Source organism: Onychostruthus taczanowskii, unplaced genomic scaffold (genome assembly GCF_017590055.1).
Source record: "Onychostruthus taczanowskii isolate IOZ18803 unplaced genomic scaffold, ASM1759005v1 scaffold71, whole genome shotgun sequence".
In the NCBI taxonomy this organism is placed as follows: domain Eukaryota; kingdom Metazoa; phylum Chordata; class Aves; order Passeriformes; family Passeridae; genus Onychostruthus; species Onychostruthus taczanowskii.
The window spans coordinates 1334616-1351289 of record NW_024504898.1 but is presented as its reverse complement, the minus strand read 5'-3'; the positions used below and the strand labels follow the sequence as shown (position 1 = coordinate 1351289).

At 39.2% G+C, this 16674-nt stretch overlaps 1 protein-coding gene across 4 annotated transcripts; it reads right to left on the bottom strand.

The window, feature by feature from the left end:
- Positions 1–1306: 1306 nt before the first annotated feature.
- Positions 1307–16052, bottom strand: LOC121345346 (arylsulfatase D-like). 4 transcript variants are annotated; one of them, XM_041422151.1, is made up of 12 exons: positions 15591–16051; positions 13511–13564; positions 13385–13453; positions 12707–12856; positions 10672–10793; positions 9102–9224; positions 5612–6035; positions 4745–4881; positions 3403–3537; positions 2861–3023; positions 2452–2573; positions 1307–2160 (listed from the first exon to the last, which is right to left on the bottom strand). In XM_041422151.1, exons 3-12 carry the CDS (start codon positions 13408–13410, stop codon positions 1790–1792), a joined length of 1773 nt encoding a protein of 590 aa, XP_041278085.1. In that variant the 5' UTR covers positions 13411–13453; positions 13511–13564; positions 15591–16051; the 3' UTR covers positions 1307–1789. The 4 variants fall into 4 exon arrangements, with proteins under 4 accessions (XP_041278085.1, XP_041278082.1, XP_041278086.1 ...); XM_041422148.1 differs by having other exon boundaries at positions 13385–13434; XM_041422152.1 differs by lacking the exon at positions 13511–13564 and having other exon boundaries at positions 13385–13434; positions 15591–16052.
- Between the last annotated feature and the right edge of the window lie 622 nt (positions 16053–16674).

The window sequence follows — 16674 nt, the reverse complement described above, 5'->3', positions numbered from 1 at the left end:
AAACTGGTTTTCTCATATTCACAGATATCACACATGTACATTCCTAAAGGTGTTGAAAAATTGAGAGGACATAAAATCCCACGTACTTAACTGGTTTTAGAATGGAAGTGGTATCCTGCAAAATGACTGAGAAAATTGAAAAATTCCATTCTGATTACAGTAATTTCAGCTAAAGAAAACAATTCATTTTGAATATGAAAAGATCTTTAAATCTCCAAGAAAGAACCAGTTAAACAGAATACACTCAAATGAGGAAAGAACCCAGACATTTCTAACAATGGAGGAAGTAGCAGCAATCAGAACATGTGAAAGTGATGGATTTAGCAAATGTCTTGAATTTTTCACAGTAAGACTAAGCACCTTTCTCATCAATAGCACTGATGGAGTATCTGGTTGAATTATAACATGTGAAATGCATGAAGTCACAGCATAAAATAAATTTTTGCTTTTAAGCTTCAGGGCTTTGTTTACCTGCAGCTTTCCTGGTGACTGAATTGTGGGAAACAAGAGAGGCAAAAAAAAACCAAAATAAACCAAATGTTTACCAAGTAAGATGAATAAGATAAATTTGTTCTAGCACAGTAGTTAAAGAATAATTAAAAACAGTGAAGTAAAACAAATGGGCAAATTATGTTCTCAGATGTGTAGCTATTCTGTTGTACCCGTGTAAACGTGTCTATGTGAACAGATGTATTTACAGTCCTAAAAAGAAAAGCATTACCTGAAAGGCCATGTAATTAGGAGCAACTATTTTAACACAAAGAAGGAAAAAAAAACCTGCAGCAAAAAATTATTGGTTTTTTTTTTTCATAGCAAATTATTGCTTGTTTTCATAATTACTGTTTGCCATCTTTTGAAGGATCTTTTCTGAACATGCTACTTGTCATCAGGAAACACTTATGACTGAGGTCTGGGCAGCAGGGTAACTTGTGCAGTCCTGTGGCCAAATCACTGAACTGGTTATCAATGTGGCACTGCTGTGGCTATCAATGTCAAAAGGCCCTTGCCAGTGCTGTTTAGGGAGCTGGAGGCAAAGGGAGCTTTGGAAAAGGACAGTCCTTCCTTTATTTCCTCTCCATGAGGAGAAGTTGACTCCAACCAGAGGAGTCCCACCCTTCTCAGAGAGATCAGACAGCCACTACCCAGCTTGTCATGTTTCCAAGTTCTATGTCTTGCCCAGGACAATCAGCTGTCATCATCACTGCTGCTGGAGTCACTAGCTACAAGGGAAGAAGAATGCCTCTCCTAAGAAACATTTTTGTGAGGAACTGCAGGCAAGACTATTTTCTAATGATTTTGGAAGCAGTAGTCTGCAAAAATTTATTACAGGGTCACCTTATGCATTGCCAGAATAACAAAAGGAGAGATAAGGATAACAAAATGCATTGCTAGGATAACAAAAGGGAGATTCGGATAACAGAATTAAGGGAGACCTCAGTCCAGGAATCACTTAGAAATTCAGTGCAAAAACCCAAAGGAAAGCTTCTGAATATACATTCAGAATCATTACTTGTACAGCTCTAATCTTGGCCTGCTTCAGTGCATTTGAACTATTCAGTCATTTGTCAGCAGCTGCTAGTTAAAACATAGTATTCGGATCATCTGTCTTGATCCTTTCCTGAGAGTGTTCAGCTTAAAGCCACCTTTACTAAATACTGTGCCATTCACTGGAACAATTACTACTTTATAAAGAGTCAATTTAGAGAAACATATGACCCAGGGGTCAACACCCCCAAAGGAAACACTCTTAACCTAAACACATTTTTGAGAAAGTATCAGGTTCTGTCTTTTATAGGCCAACAAGTTTATTATCACCTTCCTTATCACACCAACAGAAAGGGAACGTCCCACAGCATGGCTGCAGCCATGGCTTCCACACCACATTGGACACAGAGAGCTGCTCTGGCACTGGAGTCAGTGTCCTGCGATGCTCCTCTATGGCTCTGCCAATCTTCCTTATGACAGTGTCAAAGAGGGGCTCTGTGTCAGCTGAGAGAGGGTTGGCTTCAGAAGGGTCTTGTGAGAGTTCAAACAGCAATGGAGGCTCATGGTGGGCCACTCCTTCCCCAAAGCATGGGCAAAATCCTCTGTCATAACAAGCCCCAGCTCCACGAGGTCTGAAAATGGGAGTCATGAAATGAGCCTTCCAAACAGCTCCAGCTGGCAGGAAAGAAAGAATCACAGAAGGCTGGTTATAAAAATGTCAGTTATCGCAAGGAAGAGTGAATGTTTTTCTAGAGTTCGTTTCTGGATGCACTTCAGCTCTACACCTATTAGTTTATGCAGTAATTTCTCCTGGGGCTGTACAACACAGGCAATGCCAGTATAAGTTCTTTGCCACGTTACACCCAAAGTACTTGGGAAGACGGAATCCCAGAAAAACAATGTGTTAGAACCATGTGCCGTCTCGTAGGCTGAACATAATTCTCTGGGAAGGAGCTGTGTACTCACTGTCCTTCTGGTGCCAGCGCGCGGCATGTAGGTGAGCGCCGCAGTAATGGAACAGGAACTCGTGCTCCGAGTGCGCCACCGCCCCTCGCAGCAAAGGCAGCAGATCCCGGCCGTCCATCACCCTAGCAAGGAAAACACACCACAGGGCTGGGGTGAGCTGGACAGGACTGTGCTTCCTCTACACACCTCTCCCTGGAAGGGACAGCTCTGGACAAGAAAAAGGATTGCAAGAGATGGCAGATAGGGGCTGAATCTCAAAGGCAGAGGAGAGGTGACTGAACTCAGACATTGATGTGTCTAAAAAAGCAACAGGACTGAAAAAGAAAACATCAAACTCTTAGAATGTCTTTCCAAGCTAGATTTTTCATTGTTTTGGGAAAGAAGGAGGAATAAATGCTTTTATTTGTACCTGTCCTGAGGCACTTCCCCTCCAGCCAAATGAACTACTGTAGGATAAATATCCATAAGGCTTGTAGGTTCATCAATAACTGTGCCTGCAGGTAACACTCCTGGCCATCTAAATATGCCTGGGACACGGATTCCTCCTTCCCAGCCTCCCATAGCTTTTCCACCTTTCATTAAAAAACAAAACAAAACAAAACACCAAGTTTGATTTAAAATAAAGAGAATTTTTGCACAAATTTTATTGTATTATTATGTTACCTTGGTGAGCCTTCTTTACTCGTTTGTTTTTGCGCTAAGCTCCTACTGAGCATTAGTGAAAGTGTGTTCAGTAGACCAGACCCCAACAATCTGAGAATTGATGCTTACAAAGGACACCTGCCCATGTTAGAATTTAATACATTGTTACATGCCTAATTAGAACGAGACATATTTGCTTCTTTGTAATAAACCAGTGTTACTCCTTGAGTGTATAATCTTAAGCCTTAGGGGTGTCCTAAGTTCTTTACTAGTTGTTGCTGGGTTTTCACTGTCCCTGACAGCTCTTACCTTTGTATATTCCATTCCAGCCACCCAACTGCTTTTCACCTTCTTGTCTTTCCAGCCATCCACCATGATCCGAGGCAAAGTAAACTAGTGTACTTTCTTTCAAGCCTTCCTTGTCAATAGCATCTAGAACCTGGCCTGTAAATGCAAGAATATGTGTATATTAAAAAGCAAAAATATCCCTCATACTACATAAATTTTAACCTCTGACTTGTAAACATTTACCAGTGTAATTTTTTACCTAGGTAAGAAATTGTTTAATAAACTGCTCATTGTTTAACATTTTTTAAGATTGATATTTGTAGTTATGATTTAATTGTCTGTAAAAGCACAGAAAATTTGTGATGTGTTGTAACCACTTAATTATTGGTATTTTAACAGGGAGTGCAAGAACCACAGTCACAGACAAGAAGCCTGTATTGTCAAGGGCAAAAACTACCATGTACTGTAAAAATATGGAAAGAAATTATGATCTAAAAGTTAGTGCCTGCATCAGTGGTGGCCATCATGAAAAATACGGAAAAAACATAAAATTACCCTTATCTTATATTGTCTAGACCACAGTTAGGATTTGCATTACATTACTGCATGGATATAATATGTTAATAACAAAGTGCCTTTAAATTTAAAAGTAATTCTTGAGCTTTTCACATCCTTAATTATATTTGCACTATATAAATATTTGACAGATTTGAAACCAAATGCTTCCTGTATGTGTATCTCACTTTTCTCCCTTTTGCAAATGTGAATACTTTTTGTTCATCATGACTGAATGATAACTAATTCTTGTTCCTCTCCAGAAAAACAGCCTGAAAAATAACAGGAATCTTATTGTGGGGGGCATACCAGATAACACTGATGGACATTTCTGGATTTATGATCATGGCTGAAAAATATCCAGTATTCTGCTTAGTGCAGTCGTCACAAATAAATAACCTGCTGGTTTTCATCTGAAATTAATTTGCTTATTATTTTATCACCTTCTGAGGCTGAAATGACCTGGTCTTTACTAATCATAGAAAATGAAATAGTTATCACATATTTACTATGAGAAACAGGAGAGCTCCTTGACAGGAGCTAAGGGAACATGGTTAAAAGTGGTAAAAACTTGACCAAAAAAAAAAAAAAAAAAAAAGAGCAAACATTTGGCCGAAGACTGGAGAAAGTAGAAAACTAACACTGTAAATCATCAGTGCTCACACAAGATTGACAGATATTCATTAAATGCTTATGATTTTTTTTGTACATACTTTTAATCATCTTCCTTGTTCTTTTAATAAAATCTGTTTATTTAAACCTAGATATTTGATAGTTGGAGACATTGTTGGATACTATATTGACTTACCAACCATCCAGTCCATCTCCTCTACATTATCTCCATATAAACCATGTCTGCTCCTCCCAAGAAACTTCTCTGTGGTGAGGAGAGGGGTGTGGGAATGCAAAAAGGAAAGAAAGAGGAGAAATGGCTTGTGCTTATTTCTACAAAACAAAAATCAACACTGTGTTATTAGGGAGGAAGGTTCTCAATGCAGATCAGCTGTAGTGAAAAATGGTATTATTTTTGTATAGATATTTCAACAATCCCTTCAGAAACACCTAACTCTGTAAGACAATATAAGCCAGTGATTAGGATCCCGTAGAGTAATTCTGGGTCTATATAAAATATCATATTCTACACTGAATCATAGATAGAAAATATCCAGATTAAAGATCCACTTTCTGCTATTGCAAAGCACCACTGTGCTACTGAAGGCAGCAGGTTCATCCCCTGCCAGCTGATGCCCACTTATCAGTCCATATGATAAGGCTACATCACAGCTCTGCTTCTCCTTCCCTGGCCCACACACACATTTCTGACATCACCTGCTGTTCCTTAAAGCTGCAATGCTGCTCTCATTGATAGGTGTACATATTTCTTAAATATAGCCTAGAAATATTCAATACAATCCATGGAAGCTGGGAAGTATTATCAGCTTTACTGAAGCTAGGAATAAGGGGCATCCTTAAGCAGGAGCTATTTTTTATTTTTAATTACATAATATACCTATTCATATTATTTAAAATTAATAAAAATAACAGTACTTATAATCCTACATAATACTGCAAAAATTATAAAAACTTATGAAGATATGAAAGAGGAAAGTGCTGTTTCCAAGTTGAAAAATGTACAAGAACCAGAAAACTTGTGGTCAAAGGAAGTCCACTTCACCTTTCAATAAATGAAATGGACTCTCTCAAGATAAGGGACGTAGTTCTGTCTGTCACCATTGGCTGCTCAGTAATTCCATGGTTTCTCATCATAATGCAGTTCCAGTACCGTACAAATCCATAACTTGAGAACCAGGATATGAAGAACAGGAGACTGAACCCAGCGAGGCAGGTCAGTGTTCTCCAGTGGACTGAAATCAAGCCAGTCAGTCTCCCAAGGAAAGCAGTGAGTGTAATGAGGCCAATCATTTGAGTGGAAAGCCAGAGTTTCCTCCTGAAGGCTCTGTCCATCTCTGGTGTTTCTGCTGGCTGACAGTCACTTATTAGTGTGAAAGGCATCCCATAGAAATAGTCAAATCCATGCTTTAAAGGGTGATGGCAGTGGTCATTGCGGGATTCACAGTTAACACCTTGATGCCACTTCCCTGAAAATAGAAGTTATTAAAATATAAAAAGATACTATTTTTAAAAAATGGACTTTTCCTTAACAAAAGATTTCTCAGAAAGTGGTTGGTTGTTTTCTGCTTGTGATAACTGCCTCTGCATCCTACACAGAAATATACCAAGTATGTAGTTATATAATGGGATTGACTAAATTAAACCTCAACAATTTATAAATTTTCAACACATTTTTTGGTGCTCTGTATATATATTCATGCCCTGTAGCTTTGATCAAACATACAAAAAAAAACATATAAAGGCAACTAGAAATTGAGAAAAATTCTCAACTGAGCAAAAATGTATGGCCTTCCTGGAGACCTGTCAAGTATCAATTAGGAGGAAGCTGTCCTTTGTTAAGCATAGGGGGAAATAACCTTCTTTTGTCCCTTTACCTTCAAAGTGCTATGCAGACTTGTTCCTGGGAGGTTTTGAAGTGCTTGGTGTCAGGACTAGGCAACATTCCGTGTTGGTGCCAGATTGGTAAGGGGAGATATGGATAGAGTAGTTAAACTAGCAGCTCATCTAACTGTTTGCCAGACAAACCACTGGATCCAGAAAAACTGAGCTCAGGAGATCAGGATTTCTCATGAAGCTGTACATTTGTAAGCAACATTGATGATCATTATATCTCCATATACTGACTGAGAATAAAAGACTTTTTTTTATATAAATATTTTTGCCATTTATTTGGATTTAATAAAATTTTTAAAATTTAAAGCCTTCTTCTTTTAAATACTGAAGTCTTCATTTATCAGAAGGAACATCTCTTGACCTTTTGCAACACAATTTGTTCTTCATTATGAACATACCAACTGCTTTCATGAAATGCTCATTAAAACCATGCTTTTCCTTCCCCTCCAGCTTATTGAAACAGCCTGGTTAGGCACTTATGTGGTGACATAGTAAATTGACTCGTTTGGTTCAAACACTGAGGTTTCAGAATGTCTGAATTGAGTGAACAAAATCTACCACTCAGCAGATGTTTAATGGCATTTTTTGCAGATCTTGGATGTCAGAGCATAATGGACATTAAGAACTTGAGATCTAATTTGAAACTAATTCCTATTGTAGAGAGAGGAACTGTGCACTTCCAGTATGATGTTATCCTCAAGAAATGGTTCAGTATGTTATCAGTAGGTATAATAGCAGCCAACCCTGAGTGGGTTTCAATAGAATTGCAGTGCATTACAATAGGAGCAGAAAAACTGCTCCAGAGGGGAAAAATTGCTGTTTCTCAGCTGTAAATATAAAGAAAGAATGGAAGTTCTAGCGTAGGTGGATGAATTGCTTTCAGCTAAAATCTCTACTCAGTTTACCTCCTGACATATTTAGAGCCAGCTGTAGAATGAAACAGGTTTGTAATCAATACATAAATGCATTGGTCATAAATACAGGTGCAGCTAAAATATTCTTGGAATTCAGATGCACTCCAACACCTAAATCTCCAGCTGAGGTCGATAAAGGTTTCTGACATGCTAGAAAAGAATCAAATCACCAAAAGCTAAACTAAATGTATAATTAAGATAAATTAATCTCTGAGGGCATTACTTATACAGCATTGGTTTTCTGACTACAAAGAACCTTCAAAACATTTCTCAACAAAAAATCTCATTATCACCTCAGGCTGCAGGTTATTAATAGGATTTAACTTTGCAATTAAACTGGTTGTGCTCAGGGCAAAACAATCACAAACAATTCAGGTGAGACTACTTAGTGCTCATTCAGCTGTGGTGACATGGGTAGATGTTAAGATTTTTTGCTTTATGACTTGAATGTAAAATTCTTGTGGTATTCTGTGTGTCACCTATCACTGGTTCTTTGCATCATCCCCCATGGTGTAATTAATCAGGATGTGTCAATCTGGTTAATCTAAGTGATGCTTTTGGCATCTGTGGTGTGATTTTAGCTGAGATGCCCACAGGGAAAATGCCTCCCCGTTTTGCTTCTGGGAGGCAAGCAGCATGACTCCTCTGCAGAGCAATTCCCTGGGGAGAGTGGAGACAAATCTGATTGTTTTGCTAGTGAGAACATGCTGAAACCAAGAGGAAGCATGCACAGTCTGTTTTACAAGCTGATTTAAACAACTAAAAATAATATCACTATAAAACTAACAGGAGATGGAACTTCAGTAATGTAGAATTTGAATTGCTTGGAAGGCTTCTTTTAGTTTTGTCTGGTATGGTTTAGACTTATTCCGTTGAATGAATACAAATCTATTTCTGGAGGAAGTTTTATTAATAAATTCAGTTGGTTTGTGCAGCTAATATTTTTATGTGCCAGATACAGATTTTGTATTTTGACATTTTACATGCTCAGATAAGGTAGGGCAAATAGATGAAAAATCAGACAGGAATGTTTGTGCTTCATCAACCTGTGAAACTATGTGATACATCTAAGATAAATAATCATTTGGAACAAGATCATGACCAAAAGCTACAACTGTACTAAAAAAATAGTGCTATAAAATATGAAGTAAAATGAAATTCACATTGATGCTAAAGGAGGCAGTGGTTTTGGGCTGTACTGAGATCTTGGTGAACTACAATGGCATGCTGTGACTGAAGAAAGAAATAATTGCTGTGTTTCTCTTTCTGAAAGGCCCAATCTTGTGACACTGTTAACTGTCTCTAATGTTTTAAGTAGCAGCTGTTCCCTTTTGTGTGAATCTGCTCTGAACTGTGTAAAACATCATCATGCATATTTAAATGACACCCATTTTACTTTTTAAAAATGAAATAATATTGGAATAAGTATTTTATACCTGGCATAATAATATTAATGAATTAATAACATTTTCTGTTATGTATTTTAACAACCAGAGCTGTGCTTGAAAGTGGGTCAATGGTAAAAATTGCCCTCTTTATCCTATGCTTGTTCTTTTAAGAGAGGTACTTTTTGGTCAGAGTTTCTATTTACATAATATTCCTAATCAGAAAATAAAAATCTTACAACTGAAGTATGAGCCCTTACTAACTAAAACAAATGGTTTGAGTGAGATGTGCAGGTGAAACACATGCAAGAACATCTTTATGAGAGGAGTGCCCCCATACCTATCAATCCTGTGCTGTAGCCTTGGTGCTGCAGTATTTTGGCAAAAGTGGTTTCATTTGGAGGAAGCCCTCCTGAGCCGGCGTTCCAAAAAATAACACGGTAATCGTTTATAGCATCCATCCCTAAAAATGCAATAACAAACAATCTGAGTCAGTATAAAGGGTTGAGTACTTTTATCCAACATACTTTTTTTGTTTCCTAGTTGCATTGAAATGATAGTATTTAACATTTGTTGTAATGCTGTTTGTTTGAGAAAATGAATCTAAGATCCTAGACAAGATGAAGAAAGAGTTAAAACCCACCATAGTACCTATCCTTTCATCTTTGTGTCTCATGTTGAAACTTTTTTTTTCTTTAATTTCATTTCATTTGGAATGACACATGTACAGGAGATTTTACATGTCACAGTGGCACCTAGTCTGTATGAAATGCCCTTCCTTAGTGTGAACGTGAGGGCAGGGAGGAGCGCAAGGAGACTTCAGCCCCCTGTCAGTCTCAGACTCCAGCTCACTGACGGCTGCCAGGTCGCTCAGGGTTTCCTTGCACAGCGGCATGGCTGGCATCTGATCTCTGAGCCCCACAGAGCAGCTATCTTCTCTTCACCTGCAGGTTTACACCCCACCATTTAGTATTTTATCCTGGCATGACCCCATCATACAGCGCCATGTAAAGTTCAGTCTGTCATTGTAGCACTGAACATCTCTGGCCCTGTTGTTACCGTGGGAAAGGGTCTGTACAAGCCCTTTCAAACTACTAGTGTTTTCAAACTACCAGTCTCAGTGGGAGCTGTCATGATAAAAGTAGGATGACATGTCAGCTTCAAAATGCCTCAGGAATGAAGGCTCCGAAGATAATTTGCAATAGAGCAAGCATTTGAGGGTTGCTATTAGAAACATGTAGAGCTATTTGTTTTTCATATCTCTTCATCTCAGGGATGCAGTTTGACAGGATTGTGTTTTTTCTTCAAAAACACAATTGGGGAAAAAATAATATTGCTGTCAAACTGTTATTTCCTAGGACAGATTAATTTTGACAGATACGTAAAGAAGCTTTCCCATGAATGACTTCTTCTGCACCTTGACTGGAGGGAATGGACACACATCTGCACAGGTCTGCTCTGCTCCCTGCAGGGCTGAGCTGCTGCTAACATCTGATGAGGAGTCACCTATGATGGCAATTAATTTAACTAGTGATTTGTAAGTGTGTTGTTACTATTCTTCCTGTTTTGTGTAATGACTTTTTTCAATGTGACAGTTTGCTCTAACTCCATTCTGGCTGCAATCTGTACAACAGAGCATCAAAAGGTAACCAAAATTGTGCTTTGGGGGAGACCAAGATTCTCTGCAGAGCTGGTTCTTTGCTCTTCTTCCTCCCAGACAAGTTCACAAATAGCCTCCAAATGCAGAAGCCACCTCAAAGCGTGCCTGACACCCTGTGTGTCTCAGTGAGGATGGAGTGTCTGTGACACCCCTATCTGCACACCCTCATTTCTTCTGTGCCCATTGTATGACACTGCTCTCTCCAGCAGAAGAGCAATGTTTGAAGGGTGTGTGGCTTTGCAAGGCAAACCTGATCGGAGGGGATATCTGCCAGTGAGGAAAGCTGCTCTGCTGGGCGTGCAGAGCGGGGCTGCAGCGATGTGCTGGGTCAGCTTCACTCCTTCCTCTGCCAGGCGATCGATGTTGGGGGTCCTAAAAAAAGCAACCAATGCCACCAGATATCACCTAGAGAGTCTTTCAATGGAAGAAGAAATTATATACTTGTCTTTATTTTCAGAAGTTTTTTCTGCTTGAAGATGGCTAGGAAATATTTTTGTAATTTATTTAAATTTTCTCAAGTGATGGGGAAATATTTCTCTTTTTCTTTCTTCATTAAAAATCAGTATCTGGATTAATTTTGAGACAACCTTCCCCTCCCCCCCCCCACCCCCTCCTGTGAAGAGTCTTGCAGAAATCATAGAATTGGAGAATGATTTGGGCAGAAAGGGATCTTAAAAATCACAAAATTCCAACCTCCCCTGCTGTGGGCAGAAACACTTTCCGCTAGATGAGGTTGCTCAGAGCCCCATCCAACCTGGCTTTGAACACTTCTGAGGACGGGGTATCCACAGCTTCTCCATGTTCCAGTTGCCTCACCACCATCACAGCAAAGACCTTTCATTCCCCCAGAGCTGCCTTTCCTACACTGGCTCCCAAAGAGCTGCGTGTCAGCCTCAGTGTGTCAGTGTAATGGTAATTTGGTTGCCACAGGGCGACAGTGCTTGACTAGACAAGATGCTACACGACTTACAGTACTGATAAGGAAGCTAACAAGGTACTTCTCATGACATTTGTAGTGAAGGGAAGAGGAGAAAAAGGGAAAGAAATCCTGCATGTTTTCACACTGTGCAGGCAACCTCTCACAGCAACGTGAATTAAGCCACACTTGAGTAAGTAGGTGAGAAGAGGGTATTTTGCAAACAACTGGCAATCAACAAAAACAAGCTTGCCTAGCACACTAGTTACAGACAAGGCAATATCTTACATTTCAGAGTAAAATATCCCCCTCTTTCAATTCAAGGTGTGCCTACTTCTATTTTAAATTAGATTGAGCTTCAGCTTTACAATTTTGTTTTTGCAGTTATCAGTTTAATGGTGTTCACAAGAAGGCAAAACCTTCAGTAGGATTTTGAAAGATCCTGGACGTTTTGTTGCTTTGTACTCATACTGTTATGGATTCCTCCCTCAAAGACACGGTGCCAGGAGAAACATCTGCAACATTTCTTATTCTCTACAGCCTTTCACCAGAGGTGCAGTCCAGGGTAACTTGGCAAACAAAAAAAAGTAGTTCCACCCTTCACACAATTGCCATCTCAGTTAGCTGATAAACATTCCTCCTCAAAGGAGCACTAGGTGCTCCCAAGCTGCTTCCCAAAGTGTTTCAAAATCCTGCCATTCTTTGCACTGCAGAGTACCAGTGGCTAAGAGAGCCCAGGTACTTGTCCCTCTGTTAGTACACCCTGAATGTAAAAAAGAAAATTCATGCCTTGGGGATGATGCTGTGGAGGCCTGGCTTTGCAGAGCCCTATCAGCTACCTATGGTCACCAGCTGCCTGTTAGGAACTTGCTGATTTGAAGCCTTTCAGGGTAAGATTCCAAGAACTTTGCTGGATGAGGGGAGGGATGGTAGCAAATTTCATTTTGTTCAAACATGTTGCAAGCCAGCAGGCAATACTGTGGCACAATTTTCAAAGAGAAGGCACATTCTATGTCTTTGAGGCTGAAAGAGAAATATTTCCTAGTAACTTTGCTCATTGCAGTCATTTAACTGTATTTTGAGGTGAGACTGGGAAAGAATGGTGACATAGAATTAAAATGAGGTACTGAGGCCTGTGTGTTAGAAGAGGGGACAATGTTTCTATCTTTGGGTACAGCTGTTTCTTAAGTGTTAGACAATTAAAGGATACACAAGAATGATTATCATATTCCCATAGTAAAACGGTGCCACACAGCAGAGCTGGTTCTGGGAATGCCCTCCAGGCTGTGAGATAATGCTCTGCAGAGAGTTTCAGGTTTACATTAAATATCACACCAGCTCTGTTCACCCTTAGGGTCAGTTTCCTTACCTGATAGTATCATTCCCATAGCAACCTACATCCCCAATGCCGAGATCATCAGCCAGCAACAGGACAAAGTTTGGCTGTGTGATGGTGGAAGGCTGTGTGAATGGTGCTTGCAGAAGCAGACCAAAAATCAGGGGTGTAACCAGGGGTGACCTGAAACACAGAAGAGTAAAAGAAGCCAGTGACCTGGCCATTCATCACTCCCCCTGCACGTGGCCAGAGACCCTCCTTTGTGAGCTTGGCTGCAGACCAGACCGCTCTGTGCAGACACAGAGAGTGTGCTAAGTGTTTATCATTTGCCCAAACTGATGTAATGAAGGGGAAAATGTCAGTACCATAACTTAAAACAAAAAATCTCCTTTCCTGATTGTTTCCAAGTTTCCTGTGAGCAGTCTCACATGGGAAGTTACATGCAGCAGATGGCATACAAGTGATTATGGCTTTGGATGTTTATAAAGGGTTGTTCTCGGAAGCTGAGAATGGGATCAACTTCCTCTGACATGGTTTTTGCCTGGACTGGGATCTTTGGGTTGTGAAAAGTTAATAACAAGAAAAACAAACAAAAATCACACTGTGAGATAAACAATGCTACTCTTTTATAGCACAGTATTACGTCATTATTAAGCTTCACTCCCTTTAGATCTAAGTATGATACAGCAGTAACTCATAGTTTTTTCTTACCAATGAGATGTTAGTTGCCAAATCATTTCTGCATTTGGAGTGTTCAGATCCTGCAAAATCAAGAGTACTCTGTCATAGTTACATCTTCCTAGTAGCAACTGCAATAAAAATAGATTAAAAACTTACTCAAAGCCTGTTAACAGTCTGTTTTATTTACTCCAGTGCACCTCAGATCAGACCCTAAATGAAGAAGAGTAAAGGCATTAATATTATTTTTATTGCTAGCCCTTCCCTAATTAGAGGGATTTTTCTTTTTGAGTAAAGAAGTTTATCTCAAAATAGTGAAATAATTCCATTTTCTTACATGAATCATCTATATAAAAATATTTAATGTTCAGAAAGGAAAAAAGAGTGATTTAAAATCCAGTCTTCAATATAATTTACATTTTTGTAACCATAGACAGTAGCAGCATTGTGCTTTTTCACATAATGTGGTAAGTTTCTTTTCAGGTTTGTAAGAGGAATTTCTAGTTGTAGAAATTCTACTCATCTTTTCCCAACAATTATAATTTCTTGGAAGAATTCATGATCTCTTGTTACTTAACTCTTGTGAGGTTTCTCTGGGGCTTTTCTTTCATTGTCAGGAAGGAAAAAAGAGTGATTTAAAATCCAGTCTTCAATATAATTTACATTTTTGTAACCATAGCCAGTAGCAGCGTTGTGCTTTTTCACATAATGTGGTAAGTTTCTTTTCAGGTTTGTAAGAGGAATTTCTAGTTGTAGAAATTCTACTCATCTTTTCCCAACAATTATAATTTCTTGGAAGAATTCATGATCTCTTGTTACTTAACTCTTGTGAGTGAAGAGGTTTCTCTGGGGCTTTTCTTTCACTGTCAGTGAGATAAACTATTTGAAGACTTTGAAGTAGGGGCTGAGTGAGCTTCATTCTAAAGTTTTAAAATAGACTTCTTTTAATTGTATCCCACTCCTGGCTCAACTGTCCCAAGCACCTCAATTTTATGAATTATGTTTGTTTCATATTTATTTTTGTTTTCCAGAAATGATGTATTAAGCAGTTTAGTTAATATTCATCATTAATATTCACATTAATATTCATAATTCTTTTATCCATCAACACTACAAGCTTCAGTGGGAAAAATTAAATTTCTGTGCTTAGAAAACTGGCATCCAAACATTTGCTTACAAGCATGAGAGCTGAGGCAGCATTGCTACCTAGAGACAGTCAATTTCCTGCATGTGAGTTTGTGCCTTTGCTGCATCCTAAGTAGTTATAGGAAAAGTACAGGAGAACACTTCAGCCATCTTTAACATTTATATCCTGCAAAACTCCAAAACAGTTGAAGTAATAAAGGAGTTGGAGATAATCAGATTTAATGGTGCAGTTGGTTGTCACACGGTAGAGAGACACTGATTTAAAGCACAGCTGGAGCTCGAGGTTGAACCTCCCCAGAAGCTGCCTGTAAAATAGCAGGCAATATACAGAAAACAGCTATTGGTTTATCATGACTGGTATTATCCCTGTCAAGCCATTTCCTCAGTGAAAGGTGATGGGAGCCCAGACAGAGAAATCACAAGCAAACATTTCCCTCTGCTACCCAAACTGAATTTGGCTTAAAGCAAAACTCCTTCCTCCCTCTCCCATTGTTAATCCCTCCCCCAAAGTAATTTAGTTTTTGTCCCTTTCTTCATCTATTTTAATAATCCTAGGAGGGAATATCTTGCATATCTTTCATAACTTATCAATTGTTTTCCTGTATTGATTCAAAGTTTATAATCAGTCTTTACCTTTCTAACAAAATACTTACAAGATACTAAAATCTCATAAGAAGAAATAGTCATTGTTTTTGACATACTCCTATACACTTTCCTTGAAAACAGTGTGTATTTGTAACATCCAGCTTGGCAACACTCAGTGAAAAGTCACACAGTTAATACCACTCAATTCAGTACTGTTCAGTCTGTGAAAATTTCTTTTAAAAACTCCCATTTTGTAGACTTGATACCGATAAAAGCAAAGGCTTATAAACATAGCCTGTGGCTCTCTCTTTGTATATAGCCTTGTATGAGAAAAATGTTGTTCTAAAGGGAAAAGTATTTTAAAAACTTCTTTGAGATATTTTTATGGAAAAGTATTTTAAAAACTTCTTTGAGATATTTTTATCTACAGAACGAAAAAAAAAAATTCCAAATAGCCATTAACATTTTCCTGTGTATTTCCCAACATAGTAAGGGAGGAATACAGTACCTGGTCAAGTTGTGTTCAAAGCAGGCAGCTGATAGACTGGTGACTTAAAATGATTCCAAATTTTCCAGCACGAGGACTGCTGCTACTGCGCAGCGTTTCTGAGGGCAGTCCCGAAATGTGCCCTAGCTGCACGTCCCACAGCTCACCACAGGAAAAGCATATTGTGCCAGAGCTTCCAAGCAGCTGCATGTTCTGGCTTCTCATGGAGTCTCAAGCTGCGCTTCCCCCTGCTGTTTGCACAACTCTGACATTCACACAGGGCATGAGGGTCTGCCTGGGGAGCGCCACAGACGCAGCTAAAATGCTTTCTGCCTAACCACCCATTCTCAAGGGATGGGAATGATCTCCTTCAAGGCTGAGACACTCCTGTGAAAGGTACTGTAAATAATAGTTCCCAAAAAGCATTTCCTCACTTCCACCAAGGAAAAGAGAAAATCACTGTACTTATGGAGCAGCAGTTATTTGTTGTAGAAATAGAAATTGAGATAATTTCTTCACTTATGGCCACCCTGAGTGCACACTGCAGTGAGGTGGTTGTCTCTGTACATGCTGGGACAAATAGTTCTAGGGTGGGGAGGAAATGCTGGTAAGAGGTTTGAATTTTCTTTTTCAGAAAATGAGTCATTCAGCTTCACTTCTAAGTGCTGCCTGTTTCCTAGCCATCGCTCAAAGGGACAATTTAAGTTTATATGCTGGCTAATATTTACTTTCTTGATTTTTTTCTTATGTGAGTGTTTTGGGACAGCATGAGGCACTACCCAACAGCAATCTTGTTTTACTAACAGTTTCCTGCAATTTTGTATCTTATGAGAGAAAGGAGATGTTGTGGTGAGTTGGTGGTAGAAATTGCAGCGCTCAGGTTGGATTGTTAGTGGAGCACCTCTGAGGCAAGTCAGAGCACCACAGGTGATCCTTTCCCTGTTCCCTCCCACCACAGCCTTACCATGCTGGAGTGGCTACAGCCCGCATGCACAGAAGGAGTGAGGTATCTGGTTTTACTTCTCTCAGTGTCTGTTTTCTGGTCCCCACCTGCATTATAGAATCCAAATCTGTACCTCTCTAGTTCCCATTCCCCTCACTGGGC

Excerpts from the sequence above, each read along its gene's own strand:
- LOC121345346 (XM_041422152.1), bottom strand. The coding sequence starts at position 13,410 with ATGATTTGGCAACTAACATCTCATTG. Across the intron at positions 6,036-9,101 it reads CTACAGCACAGGATTGATAG|GGAAGTGGCATCAAGGTGTT; the intron begins GTATGGGGGCAC and ends TTCTATTTTCAG. Across the intron at positions 4,882-5,611 it reads TCCATTTCATTTATTGAAAG|AAATAAGCACAAGCCATTTC; the intron begins GTGAAGTGGACT and ends TTTGTTTTGTAG.